This window comes from Physeter macrocephalus, chromosome 19 (genome assembly GCF_002837175.3).
Source record: "Physeter macrocephalus isolate SW-GA chromosome 19, ASM283717v5, whole genome shotgun sequence".
Lineage (NCBI taxonomy): Eukaryota > Metazoa > Chordata > Mammalia > Artiodactyla > Physeteridae > Physeter > Physeter macrocephalus.
The window spans coordinates 46,701,585-46,715,860 of NC_041232.1; the positions used below are offsets into that span (position 1 = coordinate 46,701,585).

Consider the following 14,276-nt stretch of genomic DNA (forward strand, 5'->3'; position numbering starts at 1 on the left):
CTCTATTAATAATATGACTGTTTACATTGCTACACTGCACAGTATACTAATCTCGGAAAACAAACAATTGACTCTTTTTTCATGCATAATTAGATAAGCTGGGAAAGCAAACAAAATAACGGATGACGGGCAGACGCTTCCGAGGGATAAGCTGAGGCTCCCTTCATCCGCTAGGTAAACATGCATACTCACACAGCACAAGTGCAGTTTTCAGCTCACATTTGGCTTTAAAATCCTAAACAAAACACAGCAATTCTGGTGTCTGGTTGGCTAAGAGTGTTTCATGTACTTTTAAAATCCTTCTGTAAATTAAACAAACATGTCTCTAAAATAGCCACAGTTACCAACAAGTAACAACATGAAAGTGAAGTGGTAAAAATTCAGCCATAACGGTAGGGTGTCAGGACTCACATTAAAAGCTTTCAGCCGCTCGGCCTCAACGCCATCTGTCTCGTTAACTTTCTCAGAATCCTCGTGGTCATCGTGGTCATCTTCATCCTCATCTCCCCTGTTTAGGGACAGGTCCTCAGCACCTCGGTCTACACTCTCATTTTTGCCCGAGTCGTAGCTTGAATAGCTGTGTGCAGGGGACTGAAAAGAAAATGGGAAATTGCTGCTTTGAAATTCCTTGCACAAGCTTATAAATTTTGTTTTATTTTTAATGTCAATCATTTCTCAAAAATATGGTTTAAATAAGTTGATAATTCTAGAGCTGTGGCTATTTTAATTTAAATCAAAATTAGCTTAAATGAAATCAAATTAAAAATTCATTTTCTGAGTCACATCAGTCACATTTCAAGTGCTTAATAGCCACATAGTACATTTCCATAACTGCAGAAAGATTTATTGAATTTAGCTTTTTGAGAGCAATTACTGTTTCCATTCAATATACATATTCCAAAAAAAACCCCAACCTGTAATCAGTTTTGTAAAAGAATCACTGAATCACATATTCTTTGAAATAGAAATGACCTCAGAGCTTAGTCAGTCTAACTGCATTAGTATTCTTGAAACAGATAAGGAAACGGAGGGGTAGGTATATTTAATTGATTTGCCCAACAAGGACTAAAGAAAATACTGATACTAGGACTGCTACGAAAACATGCTTTAAAATCAGTTTATAATTTGTCTGTGAGTCAAAAGATGGCATCTGATTTTGGTTTAGAAAAAAAGCAACTAGGTTTCCTCCTGGCCATTTGTTAAGCTTAGTGCTTTGTAATGTACAAAAGAGGATGAATGCCAGCCAAGACAACTTTCACAAACGTTGGTAATTGTGTCTAAGACCAACCATTGGTCCTGCTGTGGTAGCTTTTACTTGTTTGTTAGCCCAGCACTTGTTCCCTTCAGAATCAGCCCCTGCTTTGCTGGGTCAAAGTGCCAATCCTATGGGCAACAACCTCCTCTCCCCTAGGCATGAGTGTCTTGACTTCACCTCCAAGTGAAGAAAGTGTGCCTGTAACTAAAATCAAGTTGAATCCAGCAGAGCTAAGCAGAATAGAAATAGACCTGATAACACCATTTGAGCATCTAGATTCAACTGTGCCTGAAATTAAATTAACCCATGGACCTTTCAGCTGTGTGATACTATATCCTCTCCGTCCCCCCGATTTATATTTTTGCTTAAATCTGAATTTAGATCATTTGCAATGGAGCCTGGACTAGTACAGAAATCAATCATTACAAGGCCAAATTAATGCCCCAAATTTCACATATGATGACTTAGATACCTAGGTGGCTCCAGCTAAATAGAAAATAATTCTGTAAACAACAGCAGCTATCTTCAAATCTATCAACGTAGTCAAATGCTTTTGAAAGCATTTACAATGGGAAATTTTAAACCATCAGTGTTCAAAAATGCCTCCATACAATGATAACATATGTGTTGCATGCTTTGAGGATTGCACTAATATATTATTACTGTATAATCAGAGGAGGGATAACAAAACTAGAATAGGTCACTGACATTAAAAGTGAAAAAAAGGCATATTTTTATAGTTCAGATCATTAACAAGGTGGAACTACCTAATCAAACATAAGGCAAATATTCCGTAAGTTTGAAAAATATACTATATATGCTTTTTAAATGGCAATGTGCAATATTTTAAAAGTGTTATAATACACTTATCTGGATGCAAATATGCTGGGCTAATCTATTCTTTTTAGATATGATGTGAGACACAGAAGCCAGCCATCTGCTACTAACAGTACCACTTGGAACCACGAAGGATTTAGAGTCCTAGTCACTCAAGGTAAAGAAAACCCATCACAGATCTGAGAATATTCAGGATCTAAATCTAGAGCATAATCAAAGTTTTTTTCTTCTATAATATAAACTGAAAGTTTCGTAACACTGAATTATGTTTCTCAGATGAAGTGTCATTTCTCACCTATCTCACTGTTGAAGAACTAACTAGCTTTCAAGGTCAATCAGATTAAGTTCAATTTCCACAGAGATTCCCACTTCTACCTCAGTCAACTTCAATCTTTCCCTCCACCGTGAACTCTTAATAGCCAATGGCACTGGACACAGAATTAAACACCACAATTTCTCTCTACTTTTCTTTTCATGTTAATATGCATTTTCTTTCAAGCTAAACCGAGATAGGAATCGACATATAGCCTTCCACCTTTTCCTTCACAGCATCTAAGAAAGGTTCTCTACAGAGTTGGCACTTTAGACTGTAGTTTTCCTTTTACTACAAAGTCTTTGGTCTTAAAATATTGGGGAGTGAAGATAAGGCACAGACTGAAAGAAAATCTTTGCAAAAGACACATCTGTAAAAGGACAGTTATCCAAAATCTACAAAGAACACTAAAGCTCAACAATAAGAAAACAAACAACCTGATTAAAATATGGGCCAGAGACCTTAAGAGACACCTCACCTAAGGAGATATACAGATGGCAAATAGGCATATGAAAAGATGCTCCACGTCGTATATCATTGGGGAAATGCCAATTAAAGCAACAATATCACTACACACCTACTAAAATGGTCAAAATCTGCAACACTGACAACACTAAATGCTGGAGAGGATGTGAAGCAACAGAAACTCTCCTGCATTGCTGGTAGGATGCAAAACAGTACTGCCACTTTGGAAGATAGTTTTGCTTTTTCTTCCGAAGCTAAACATATTCATTGTATGATCCAGCAATTGTGCTCCTTGGTATTTACCCAAGGAATTAAAATTTTATCTCTACACAAAACCTGCACGTTAATGTTTCTAGCAGCTTTATTCATAATTGCCAAAACCTGGAAACAACCAAGACGTGCTTCAGTAGGTGAATGGGTAAATAAACTGTGGTTGACCAGATAATGGAATAATATTTAATACTAAAAGAAATGAGCTATCAAGCCATGAAAAGACACAGAAGAACCTTAAATACAAGTTGCTAAGTGAAAGAAGCCAATGGAAAAGACTATATATTGTATGTTTTCAACTATATGACATTCTAGAAAAGGCAAAACTAGGCACAGTAAAAAGATCAGTGGTTGCCAAGGTTTAGGGGGTGGGGAAGGATGAATAGATGGAGCACGGAAGAATTTTAGGGTGATGAAAATACTATGTATGATACTATAGTGGTGTATACATGTCATTATACATTTGTACAAATCCATAAATGTACAATACCATGAGTGAAACTTAATATAAACTATGGACTTTGGGTAATTATAATTCATCAGTTTAGGTTCATCAATTGTAACATGTGTACCACTCTGGTCAGTGATGCTGATAACAGAGAAACTATGCATGTGTAAATGGAAGTGGGAATATGGGAAATCTCTGTACCTTCCTCTCAATTGTGCTGTGAATCTATAACTGCTCTAAAAATAGTCCTTTTTAACAAATGGGGGAATATGGGTATTGGGGTGATAATACAGAATCAGGCAATAATAATTACTAGAGGCCTCCCAATAACCCACATAAAATATGGCAGTCATTGCCTCATAAACCTGTGCCACCTCAATAAAACCTTTGGATGATCATACCCTAAACAAGCCTCCCCTTCAGGAACAATTATTTTCATATTCCATGTGTAAATCCAAAATATCCGAATTAGATCTTAAAAAATACAAAGATAAAGAATCACAACTTATGCCCTATGGAAAATATATACCTGCTTATCCTCAAAACACAGGTGTTGGATTATGGGGACAAGATTAGATTTTTGTCCTAGTTATATATTCCACTCATTCCTCTTGAGATAACATGTGACCGTCCTTAGCAAAGACCTTCTTGGAAATATATTTGCACTTTCCTTTTCTCACATTTCCCACCTGAACAGAACTGCCAACTCCAGACCTAGAAAAATTCCCACAGATAGGAAGCTTACCTTTACTTTTAAAGAAAGTTTGCTTACTCTGTGGTCAGAGAATTTCACCTCTTTGGTTAAATTTATTCATAATTATTTTATTCTTTTCGATGCAACTATAAATGGGATTGTTTTCTTAATTTCTCTTTCTGATAGTTCATTACTAATGCATAGAAATGCAACAGATTTCTGTATATTGATTTTGTATCCTGCAACTTCACTGAATTCAGCAAGTTATTTTTTTAAATATCAGTTATTCATTACTGAATCTACTGGGCATTCTTAGCATCATTAAAAGTGTGATTACCAGACACTGTGTGCCATCTGATGTGATACAAAATGATGCAAAATGAAGCATACAGCATAACTTAAGAAGCAAGCTCATGAAAAAAAGAAAAAAGAATTTGAATTGAATCAAACCTAAGTCTAGAAAACAGTGGTTCTCAAAGTGTGCCTGTTAGATCTGCATCTCCTGGGAACTTATTAGAAATGCAAATTTTTGGCCTCCATCCCAGATCACCTGAATCAGACACTTTGGGGTGGACCCATAATCTCTGTTTTAACACAGTGGTCCCCAACCTTTTTGGCACCAGGGACCGGTTTCGTGGAAGACAATTTTTCCACGGACACTGGGGTCGGGCAGGGGATGGCTCAGGCGGTAATTTGAGTGACGGGGAGAGGCAGATGAAGCTTCACTTGCTTGCCCGCCACTCACCTCCTGCTGTGTGGCCAGTTCCTAACAGGCTGCGGACTGGTACTGGTCTGCAGCCCGGGGGTTGGGGACCCCTGTTTTAACTTACCTTCCAGGGGGATTCTGATGCAGCTCAAGTTTGAGAACCACTATTCTGAAGCTAACTTCCATTTATAGGAAATAAGGCAGATAAAATAACAAGTTAAAAGACACAAGAGAAAGCAGACAGACAAATCCAAAATATGAGACATTGTGCAGGACAACTGACTTTGGTTCAGCAATATGTTAGTGACACACAAAAAAACGTGATACATTAGAAGAGATTTAAAAGGTTTAATAAAATGAAATGTGTTGACTTTGTATCGTGATCCAAATAAACCCAATGCAAAAAGATAATTTTGAGAAAATTGGGAATATCTGACTATGGATGAGGTTACTAGGTAATAACAATGGATACTTTTTTACATATTAGATTAGATGTAATAACCTAACATTTGGTTAAGTAAATGTTTATGTAAGAAAATGTCCACATTTGTTAGAGGCAGAAATTGAGGAATGAAGGGGTGAAATGATGTGGATATCTGGAATTTACTTTTAAATACTGTAGGAAAGAAAAGGAAAAAAGTGGAAAAAAATGTGGAAAATAAAAAAATGTAGAAAGTCTTAACCACTGTTGAATTTGGGTGATGGGTATTAGTAGTTCTATGTATTATATTCTCTACTTTTAAATGATTTTAAACTTTCAAAATGAATTTTAAGATGTATAAATTTTGTAATTAGTTTTATATATCCTCCATTTTGAATATTTTTACATGACAGTCATTTACTCAAAAACATTTAAAGAAGCACTACTTAATACTTAGAGCATTGTTCTAGGCTCATAGGATTGAATGGATCCAAATTTTTTGAGGTCTGAAAGTTATAAAGTTTGGAGAGGCGGTGCATTTGAAAAATTAGTTAGAAAAGTGAATATTTAATTAAAATGACAAAAACCACAATAAATTACAAGATTCTCAAAAGGTTATAAATGCTACAACCATCACAAAATGTAGAAAAATAATATTTTAAAAATTAAATAACACCCTGGCCCATCTCTATAATACTGTTTCCTTTCCACATTTCTTGGCTGCATGCTCTTTGATTGCTTCTTCATATGACAATGATTTTATATTATCATATTCTATAGAAAGAATAGAAAAATAATTCAGTCTTTACTTCAGCATATCTGATGGAAATGTGTCTTTTATTATTGATAGTTTTGAAACTTTCCTTTGCTCTTCAAATTAAATATTGCTAATATCATGCAAATTGTTACATTGTTTTCAGTTGGGGAAACCTTAATCAAGTTCCTTTAATATTTAGGGCATCTAAAGTTTTCTTGGGAAGTGACTGATGTCTTCATTAAAGTGACATTTATGAGTTTTATGTTTTCTTCATTGATATCAGTATCTTTTGTCAAATCCAATGTGAAATTTAAATCTTCTTCCAACTTGTTAATATAATTCATTTCTCTTCATTAACTATATTTTTCTTCCTCCCAAGGAAATACTGTCTTTAGTAAGACCTGGACATTTTCATTACAACTGACTTACTTCTCAGTGTCAAAATGTCGATCGATTTCACTTCTTATTTTTGTTGATTTTTTTACACTCCATTACTATTTTTTTAAACGTCTTTATTGGAGTATAATTGCTTTACAATGGTGTGTTAGTTTCTGCTTTATAACAAAGTGAATCAATATAAAGACAACAAAGCCTTTATATATTTCAAATTAAGGGTCTGTAATTTCTCACGTATTTTATTCGAAAGGTCCAAAAGATCTTTCCACATGGCAATTGAAATGTCATAATTCCACTGTGTGAAGTGTACACAACATATCTCTGTATTATTACTTATGCATGTGAATTTGCAATTACACATTTGTATAACCAAGGATTGGTATTTGTTATTTTGTTTACTGGTTTACCATTATGTATACGCTTTCCCAAGATTGAGATTAATTCTTCGTAAGCAGTTTTGGATAAAGAAGTCACATTTGATACTTCATTTTGACATTTGCCAAGTGTTTGTCCAAAAATTAATAATTACTTTGGAGATTCTCATGAAATTTTAGTTATATGAAAGTCACTCCATTTCATAACATCTGAAAGGAAATCTCTCTCACTTAATAATTTTAAAAACTATAGCTACATTTTTGGCACTTCAAACTGATATTAAACATTTTTTTCAAGCTTGTTCTTCAAGGTATTAGTTGGCTAGCAGGTGGTTCTCTCATTTGGCATGCACCAGAATCACCCAAAGGATCTTTTCAAATATAGAGTACTGGACCCCATTCAGTAGGTCTGGAGTGGGGCCCAAGAATTTTGATTTCTAATAACTGCCCAGGTGATGCAGATGCTGCTAGTCTTCATCCATTTGAGCTGCTATACGAAAATACTACAGATTGGGTGGCTTAAACAAAAACACTTATTTCTCACAGTTTTGGAGGCTGGGAAGTCCAAGATCAAGCAGCCATCAGATCTGATGACTGATGAGAACCTACTTCCTGGGTCACAGGTTACAAATTTGTCAACAAGAAAAATAAGATTATGGTTAACTGTTTAATGTCTAATCAAAGTATAATTGTTAAAAAAAATTTAAATAAATGTAAATAAGATCAAAGATTATACTATTAAACTAAATAATGGATATTCATTAAATATCTAAATCATTTCCAATTAAGATAATATACTGAAACATTAAATGCTAAACATAAGTCTATCTAATTATGGTTTTTAAATTTTTACAGAGAGACAAAAAATAATTGGGTTTGTTAACAAAATGGCCTGTCACATTAAAAATTGTACTATAAAAACATATCTCTAAAAACTGTAAGTTTTTATAATTATGTATTAATAAATTTGGTAACCCACAATGTAATGCTAATATATAATAGTTCACAATTGCCTACTACCTAGTTTTCACTGGAAAATAAAGATTACTAATAGTAAAAAGTTTATTGTGCACACACCAAAAAGACAGTTCTTGAACTGGGAGCACTCAAACTAAAGCATGGAATGAGGCTCAGGGGGATATTGTTACAAGGCATCTTATATAGTGGGGAGGCAGTGATTATTTATTCTTCACAGTGGTTATAATATTAGAATTTTCCTCTTTAAAAAAAATTTTTTTGGCCCCACCACACGACATGTGGGATCTTAGTTGCCTGACCAGGGATCAAACACGTGCCCCCTGTGGTGGAAGCACGGAGTTCTAACCACTGCCAGGGAAGTCCCTAGAATTTTCTTAAATGATAATGGTAGGGAATCAGTTAATTGTTACCTCATTTCAATTTTGGGTAACAGTTTAAGTTTTGCTTATGGTTTTTCAGAGACACAAGCAAGAAATGACCCAGGTCAAGTCAGTCTCGCAAAATAAGCTAAATTAAGTTTTGCTTGTATGACTAAACTGGTCTTGTCTGCTCAGGAAATTTTCAAGGTTGGTTCCATTTGGTTTTATTTTTTTATATTAATGAGATAGTGTGCATTCTTTTTTTATAATTTATCTTTGAAATCTAGCATGTTTTACACTTACAGCCCACCTCAGACTAGTCATATTTAAAGTGGTCAATAGTCACATATTCTACATTTGTATATATTGTAAAATGATCACCAAACACTACCAACTACAGAGGAACTATTTTCATAAGACACAGAATCTTTGTTTCCTAGGTAGATTACATTAAAGGTAAAGATAAACCTTTTATAATCTTTTATTAAAAGCAGACCAATAATCTAAGAATTTTTGCGCTTTTTAACGGACAGAAAATTAAATCCTAGTTTTGAAACTCTTTTTAAAAACACTTATAAATAAATCTATTCAATTTTAGCCAGCTTTGAACTCACACATAAAACTTCTTTTCCACAAATCTCTGTACCTTTCTATATCCATTCAGCTTTTGTCCTATCATTTTTTTGGGGGGGGGTTTCTTATTCTGGAACAATCATTTTAGTTAGGAAAAAATCAATTTTTCTCCCTTACCAAAACAAAAAAAGCAAAAAAACCCCAAAACCCAATAAACAACAACAAAAAAACCCCACCAAAAACCCAAAACCAAGCAAAAAAATGGCCTTCATACCTTTCCTTATCCAAAAAACACATTCTATCTTCCTTTTCATATACAGTTGTTTACTTTTATCCTTATTATTACTATTAGTTTTATTTTACATATTGATTATAAATTTTAATTACTAGTACCACTGTTAAATGGTGAGTCAGAAGTAGAAAAGGCAGCTATCTCTCTTGCTATTCTAAACATAAAACCTTTTATTCTGATGAATATAATTTAATTTATTCATGATAGGAAGTCATCTATAAGAAGCAATTTTTCTGAGGATGGAGGGTCTTAAAAACATGCATTGAAATCATACTGAGAGAGTCAAACACTAAACAGATAACAAATTATCTTAGGTTTTAATGCACATTTCCAAGCAAAAAAAGAAGAGAAATATTGGTCAGACTACACAAAATCTGACGGAGTGGGGGTACGTAAGAGAGTATAAGCCATCATTCTAAAACGGGTTTGGAACAACTGATTTTCATATTTTTTTCCTGGAACATGTGCCTAGGGGGCCAATGGTTACTGAAGTTTCTCTAACTGAAAAAATAATTGTGCCATCATTCTGCTTATTCCACTTAGAAAGAGAAGCTGTAAGTCAAAAGTAGCACATTTTACTTGAAGTTACTATATACTTCAATGTGAAGGAATTGCTTCTGAGAGAATTTGATATGTATTTTAACCAATTTGTCAAGGCTTTTATTTTTATTTACAAATGATGACAGAAATATGTGCTAGGAATGACATTTCAGGTTTCTTTCAACCTGAAGCTTAAATGATTATACGACTTTTAAGAGGAAGAATCCAACAAACTGTATGTTCTTGAAGCTTCTAGAGATAGATGCCAGGGATACTGCTTTTATCTTTCATTACAAGGTGGGAATATAATCATATTACAGAAGTCTTTTGACCTGATAAGTAAAGATGTGAATCCCTGGTTTAACTCTTATTTTAAAGGTTCAAACACAACTACTTAAATTATTAACCTATCACCCTAAAGGAGAAATCCCCAAAGGGCAAAATTCATCTTCCAATATCCCACTTGAGTCCTACAATTAAAATAACAAAAGGTAAATGTAGGTATCATATCTCAGAACATCTAATGTAAATAATAATTAGATTTTGTTAGGTACTTTTAAAAAAATGAAAAATGTTATATATACTTTTAATGTATTTTCCCCCAAACCCTAAATTTACTGTAATACTATCTCATATGTCTTTAGAAGAACACATTTTTCTTCTCAAAGTGCAAATTTAGGTGAAAGTGAGCCTTGGAAGTGAACTGAACTCCCAATCATTAATTCTATCACTGACAATTCAAATGATTACAATACCGTAGTGGTTTTAAGGCACTATTACTGTTTTTATTTACAAGGGAGTGGGGTTATATAAATATTTTCACAATATTTGGTAATAATTTCACCATCCTAGGCTTTAGACAAAAAAAAACGATATGACAAAATTGCCAAGCCTGATATCTATTTTATAATCCTTTTAACTTGTATATTAAATATTTAATCTTGTTTCATTTGTCTTACTTTTAAAATATTAGTAGTAAATGACAGCAATATCATCATCAATAATAGCAATGATAATAATAACCACATGTGGTTAGTGGCTGCTATATTAGACAGCACAGACCTTTACTGATGACCTTGACTTTAAGAGAAACGTGAGTCTTTGTCTAGGGGAGAAACTCTAAATAAGATATGATTCTGTCAGAGCATCCCAGAAATCTTAGCACTGAGGACAAAATTCATTTGAATTCTTGGAATTATATGTCAGCTTTAGATCTGTTCATAGCAGTAGACTTCACTGAATGTTATCCAAATCCATATATATATATATGTACATATATATATAACATATATAAACATATATATTTCAATTATATCTATATATTTCAATTATATATATAATTTTCAGATCTTACAGGAATATGAGACTGTTTTCCTTTGATATTTACTTCTGAAGGGAGGTGTCTGGGAAATGGCCAACTACAGAACAACAATATGTAATGCACATGAACTTTTAGATTACAAATGTAAAATCTGAAAATTGAGACTCAAATAGACATCATAGCATGTTTGTTCTTAGGTCTCTGGGACAAAATTAAAAACAAAATCAACCCTGCATTCCCTGTTGCATGTAAAATCATTAGAAGAAGAGGGCAAGAAGACCATGATAACTAGTAAATGAGAGTATTATTTGTCAGTTATCTTATCAACATTTCAGGTTTATTCATGCTTAAACAACATACCAGACACAATCTTATCCTTTAAAATTGTAAATGAAATTATCTGTACACCTATTTAACCCATCCATTAAATGCCCTAACCATATTATCTGACTCCATGTCTACTTAATTATACAATAATATACTACCTATTAAAAAAGTCTTGAATTATGAGATTAAAAATTATTATTTACATGTTTGTAATCTTTTATTTAAAAGCCTTGGTCCTAGATATGTTTGGAACTTAGAATTTGTTTGGATTTAGATAGAGCATGCAGAGCATAAACTATATAGCTTGAAATATCTCAGAAGCACACTATAACATATATTAATGTTTCTCCACAAAATCATATGAATATGTATATTAAAATAGATAAACAAAGACCATAAATAGCTTCATGTCAGTTCACATCAGATTTTGCCAGAAATGAGTTTGCCACAAATTTATGTTAAAAACTTTATTTCTGAGTGCCCTTTGGTTTTTGAATTGTGGAAAAGGAACTGTGGGTTCATGATACAATGAAATCTTAAATGTTTAAACTAGATAATATTTCCAAACTGCCTGTTCATGAAACAGCTTTAATAAATTATAATTATTTTTTTTTTTTGGGTTTTGTTTTGTTTTTTTTTGCGGTACGCGGGCCTCTCGCTGCTGTTGCCTCTCCCGTTGCGGAGCACAGGCTCCAGACGTGCAGGCTCAGCGGCCATGGCTCACGGGCCCAGCCGCTCCGCGGCACGTGGGATCCTCCCGGACCGGGGCACGAACCCGCGTCTCCTGCATCGGCAGGCGGACTCTCAACCACTGCGCCACCAGGGAAGCCCTATAATTATTTAAATACCTCAAAAACCAGACCCAAACATGGCAGGGATGTCGGCATTATCAGATTATTAATTTAAAACAACTATGATTAATATGCGAAGGACTCTAATGGAAAAAGTTGATAACATGCAAGAAGAGATCAATAACATAAGCAGAGAGGTGATTTCCAAGAAAGAATAAAAAACAGAAGTGATAGACCAGAGGACCTTCAAGACGGTGGAGGAGTAAGACGTGGAGATCACCTGCCTCCCCACAAATATATCAAAACTACACCTATGTGTGGAATAGCTCCTAGAGAACACCTCCTGAATGCTGGCAGAAGACATCAGACTTCCCAAAAGGCAAGAAACTCCCCACGTACCTGGGTATGGCAAAAGAAAAAAGAAAAAACAGAGACAAAAGAATAGGGATGGGACCTGCACCTCTGGGAGGGAGCTGTGAAGGAGGAAAAGTTTCCACACACTAGGAAGCCTCTTCACTGAACAAGATGGGGGGTGGTGGGGGGAAGCATCAGAGCCACGGAGGAGAGCACAGCAACAGGGGTGCAGAGGGCAAAGTGGAGAGATTCCCGTACAGAGGATCCCTGTCAACCATCACTCACCGCCCTGAGAGACTTGTCTGCTCACCAGCTGGGGGGGGATGCTGGGAGCTTAGGCTCCGGGCTTCGAAGGTCAGATCCCAGGGACAGGACTGGGGTTGGCTGCGTGAACACAGCCTGAAGGGGCTAGTGCTCCACAGCTAGCCGGGAGGGAATCCAGGAAAAAGTCTGGAACTGCCTAAGAACAAGAGACCATTGTTTCAGGGTGTGCAAGGAGAGGAGATTCAGAGCACTGCCAAAATGAGCTTCAGAGATGGGTGCGAGCCACAGCTACCAGCGCGGACACCAGAGACTGGCATGAAATGCTAATGCTGCTGCTGCAGCCATCAAAAGTCCTGTGCATAAGCACACGTCATTATCCACACCTCCGCTCCTGGGAGCCTGTGCAGCACACCACTGCCAGGATCCCGTGATCCAGGGACAACTTCCCCGGGAGAACACATGGTGTGCCTCAGGCTGTTGAAACGTCACTCAAGCCTCTGCCGCCGCAGGCTCACCCTGCATCCATTACCCTCCCTCCCCCCGGCCTGAGTGAGCCAGAGCCTCCGAATCAGCCGCTCCTTTAACCACCTCCTGTCTGAGCAAAGAACAGATGCCAGAGGGTGACCTACACACAGAGGCGGGGCCAAATCCAAAGCTGAACCCCAGGAGCTGTGCAAACAAAGAAGAGAAAGGGAAATTTCTCCCAGCAGCCTCAGGAGCAGCGGCTTAAGTCTCCACAATTAACTTGATGTATGCTGCATCTGTGGAATACCTGAATAGACAACGTATCATCCCAAAATTGAGGTGGTGGACTTTAGGAGCAACTGTAGACTTTGGGTTTGCTGTATGCAACTGACTAGTTTCTGATTTATATGTTTATCTTAGTTTAGATTTTAGCGCTTGTTATCACTGATGGATTTGTTTATTGGTTTGGTTGCTCTCTTCCTTTCCTTTTTTTTCCTCCCTTTTCTTCTGAGCCGTGTGGCTGACAGGGTCTTGGTACTCTGGCTGGGTGTCAGGCCGGAGCCTCTGAGGTGGGAGAGTCGAGTTCAGGACATTGGATCACCAGAGACGTCCTGGCTTCATGTAATATCAATCAGCTAGAAGTCCCCCAGAGATCTCTAACTCAACGCTAAGACCCAGATCCACTCAACAACCAGCAAGCTCCAGTACTGTACACCCTATGCCAAACAACTAGCAAGACAGGAACACAACACCATCCATTATCAGAGAGGCTGCCTAAAATCAAACTAAGTTCACAGACACCCCAAAACACACCACTGGACACGGTCCTGAAATTCTCTAGAAGGAATCAATAGCAGAATAACTGAGGCAGAAAAACGGATAACTGACCTGGAAGATAAAATAGTGGAAATAACTACCGCAGTGCAGAATAAAGAAAAAAAGAATGAAAAGAATTGAGGACAGTCTCAGAGACTTCTCGAACAATATTAAACACACCAATATTCAAATTATAGGGGTCTCAGAAGAAGAAGAAGAGAAAAAGAAAGGGACTGAGAAAATATTTGAAGAGATTATAG

General features: G+C 36.0%; 1 protein-coding gene across 3 annotated transcripts in view; it reads right to left on the minus strand.

Moving 5' to 3' along the window:
• The window catches only part of NOL4 (nucleolar protein 4), a 393,075-nt gene that overhangs the window by 92,524 nt on the left and 286,275 nt on the right, over positions 1-14,276 (minus strand). For all 3 annotated transcript variants that reach the window (XM_024120911.2, XM_024120909.1, XM_024120913.2), the window contains one exon: positions 412-591. In XM_024120911.2, coding sequence (XP_023976679.1) covers positions 412-591 — 180 coding nt within the window. The remainder of the gene's footprint in view (positions 1-411; positions 592-14,276) is intronic.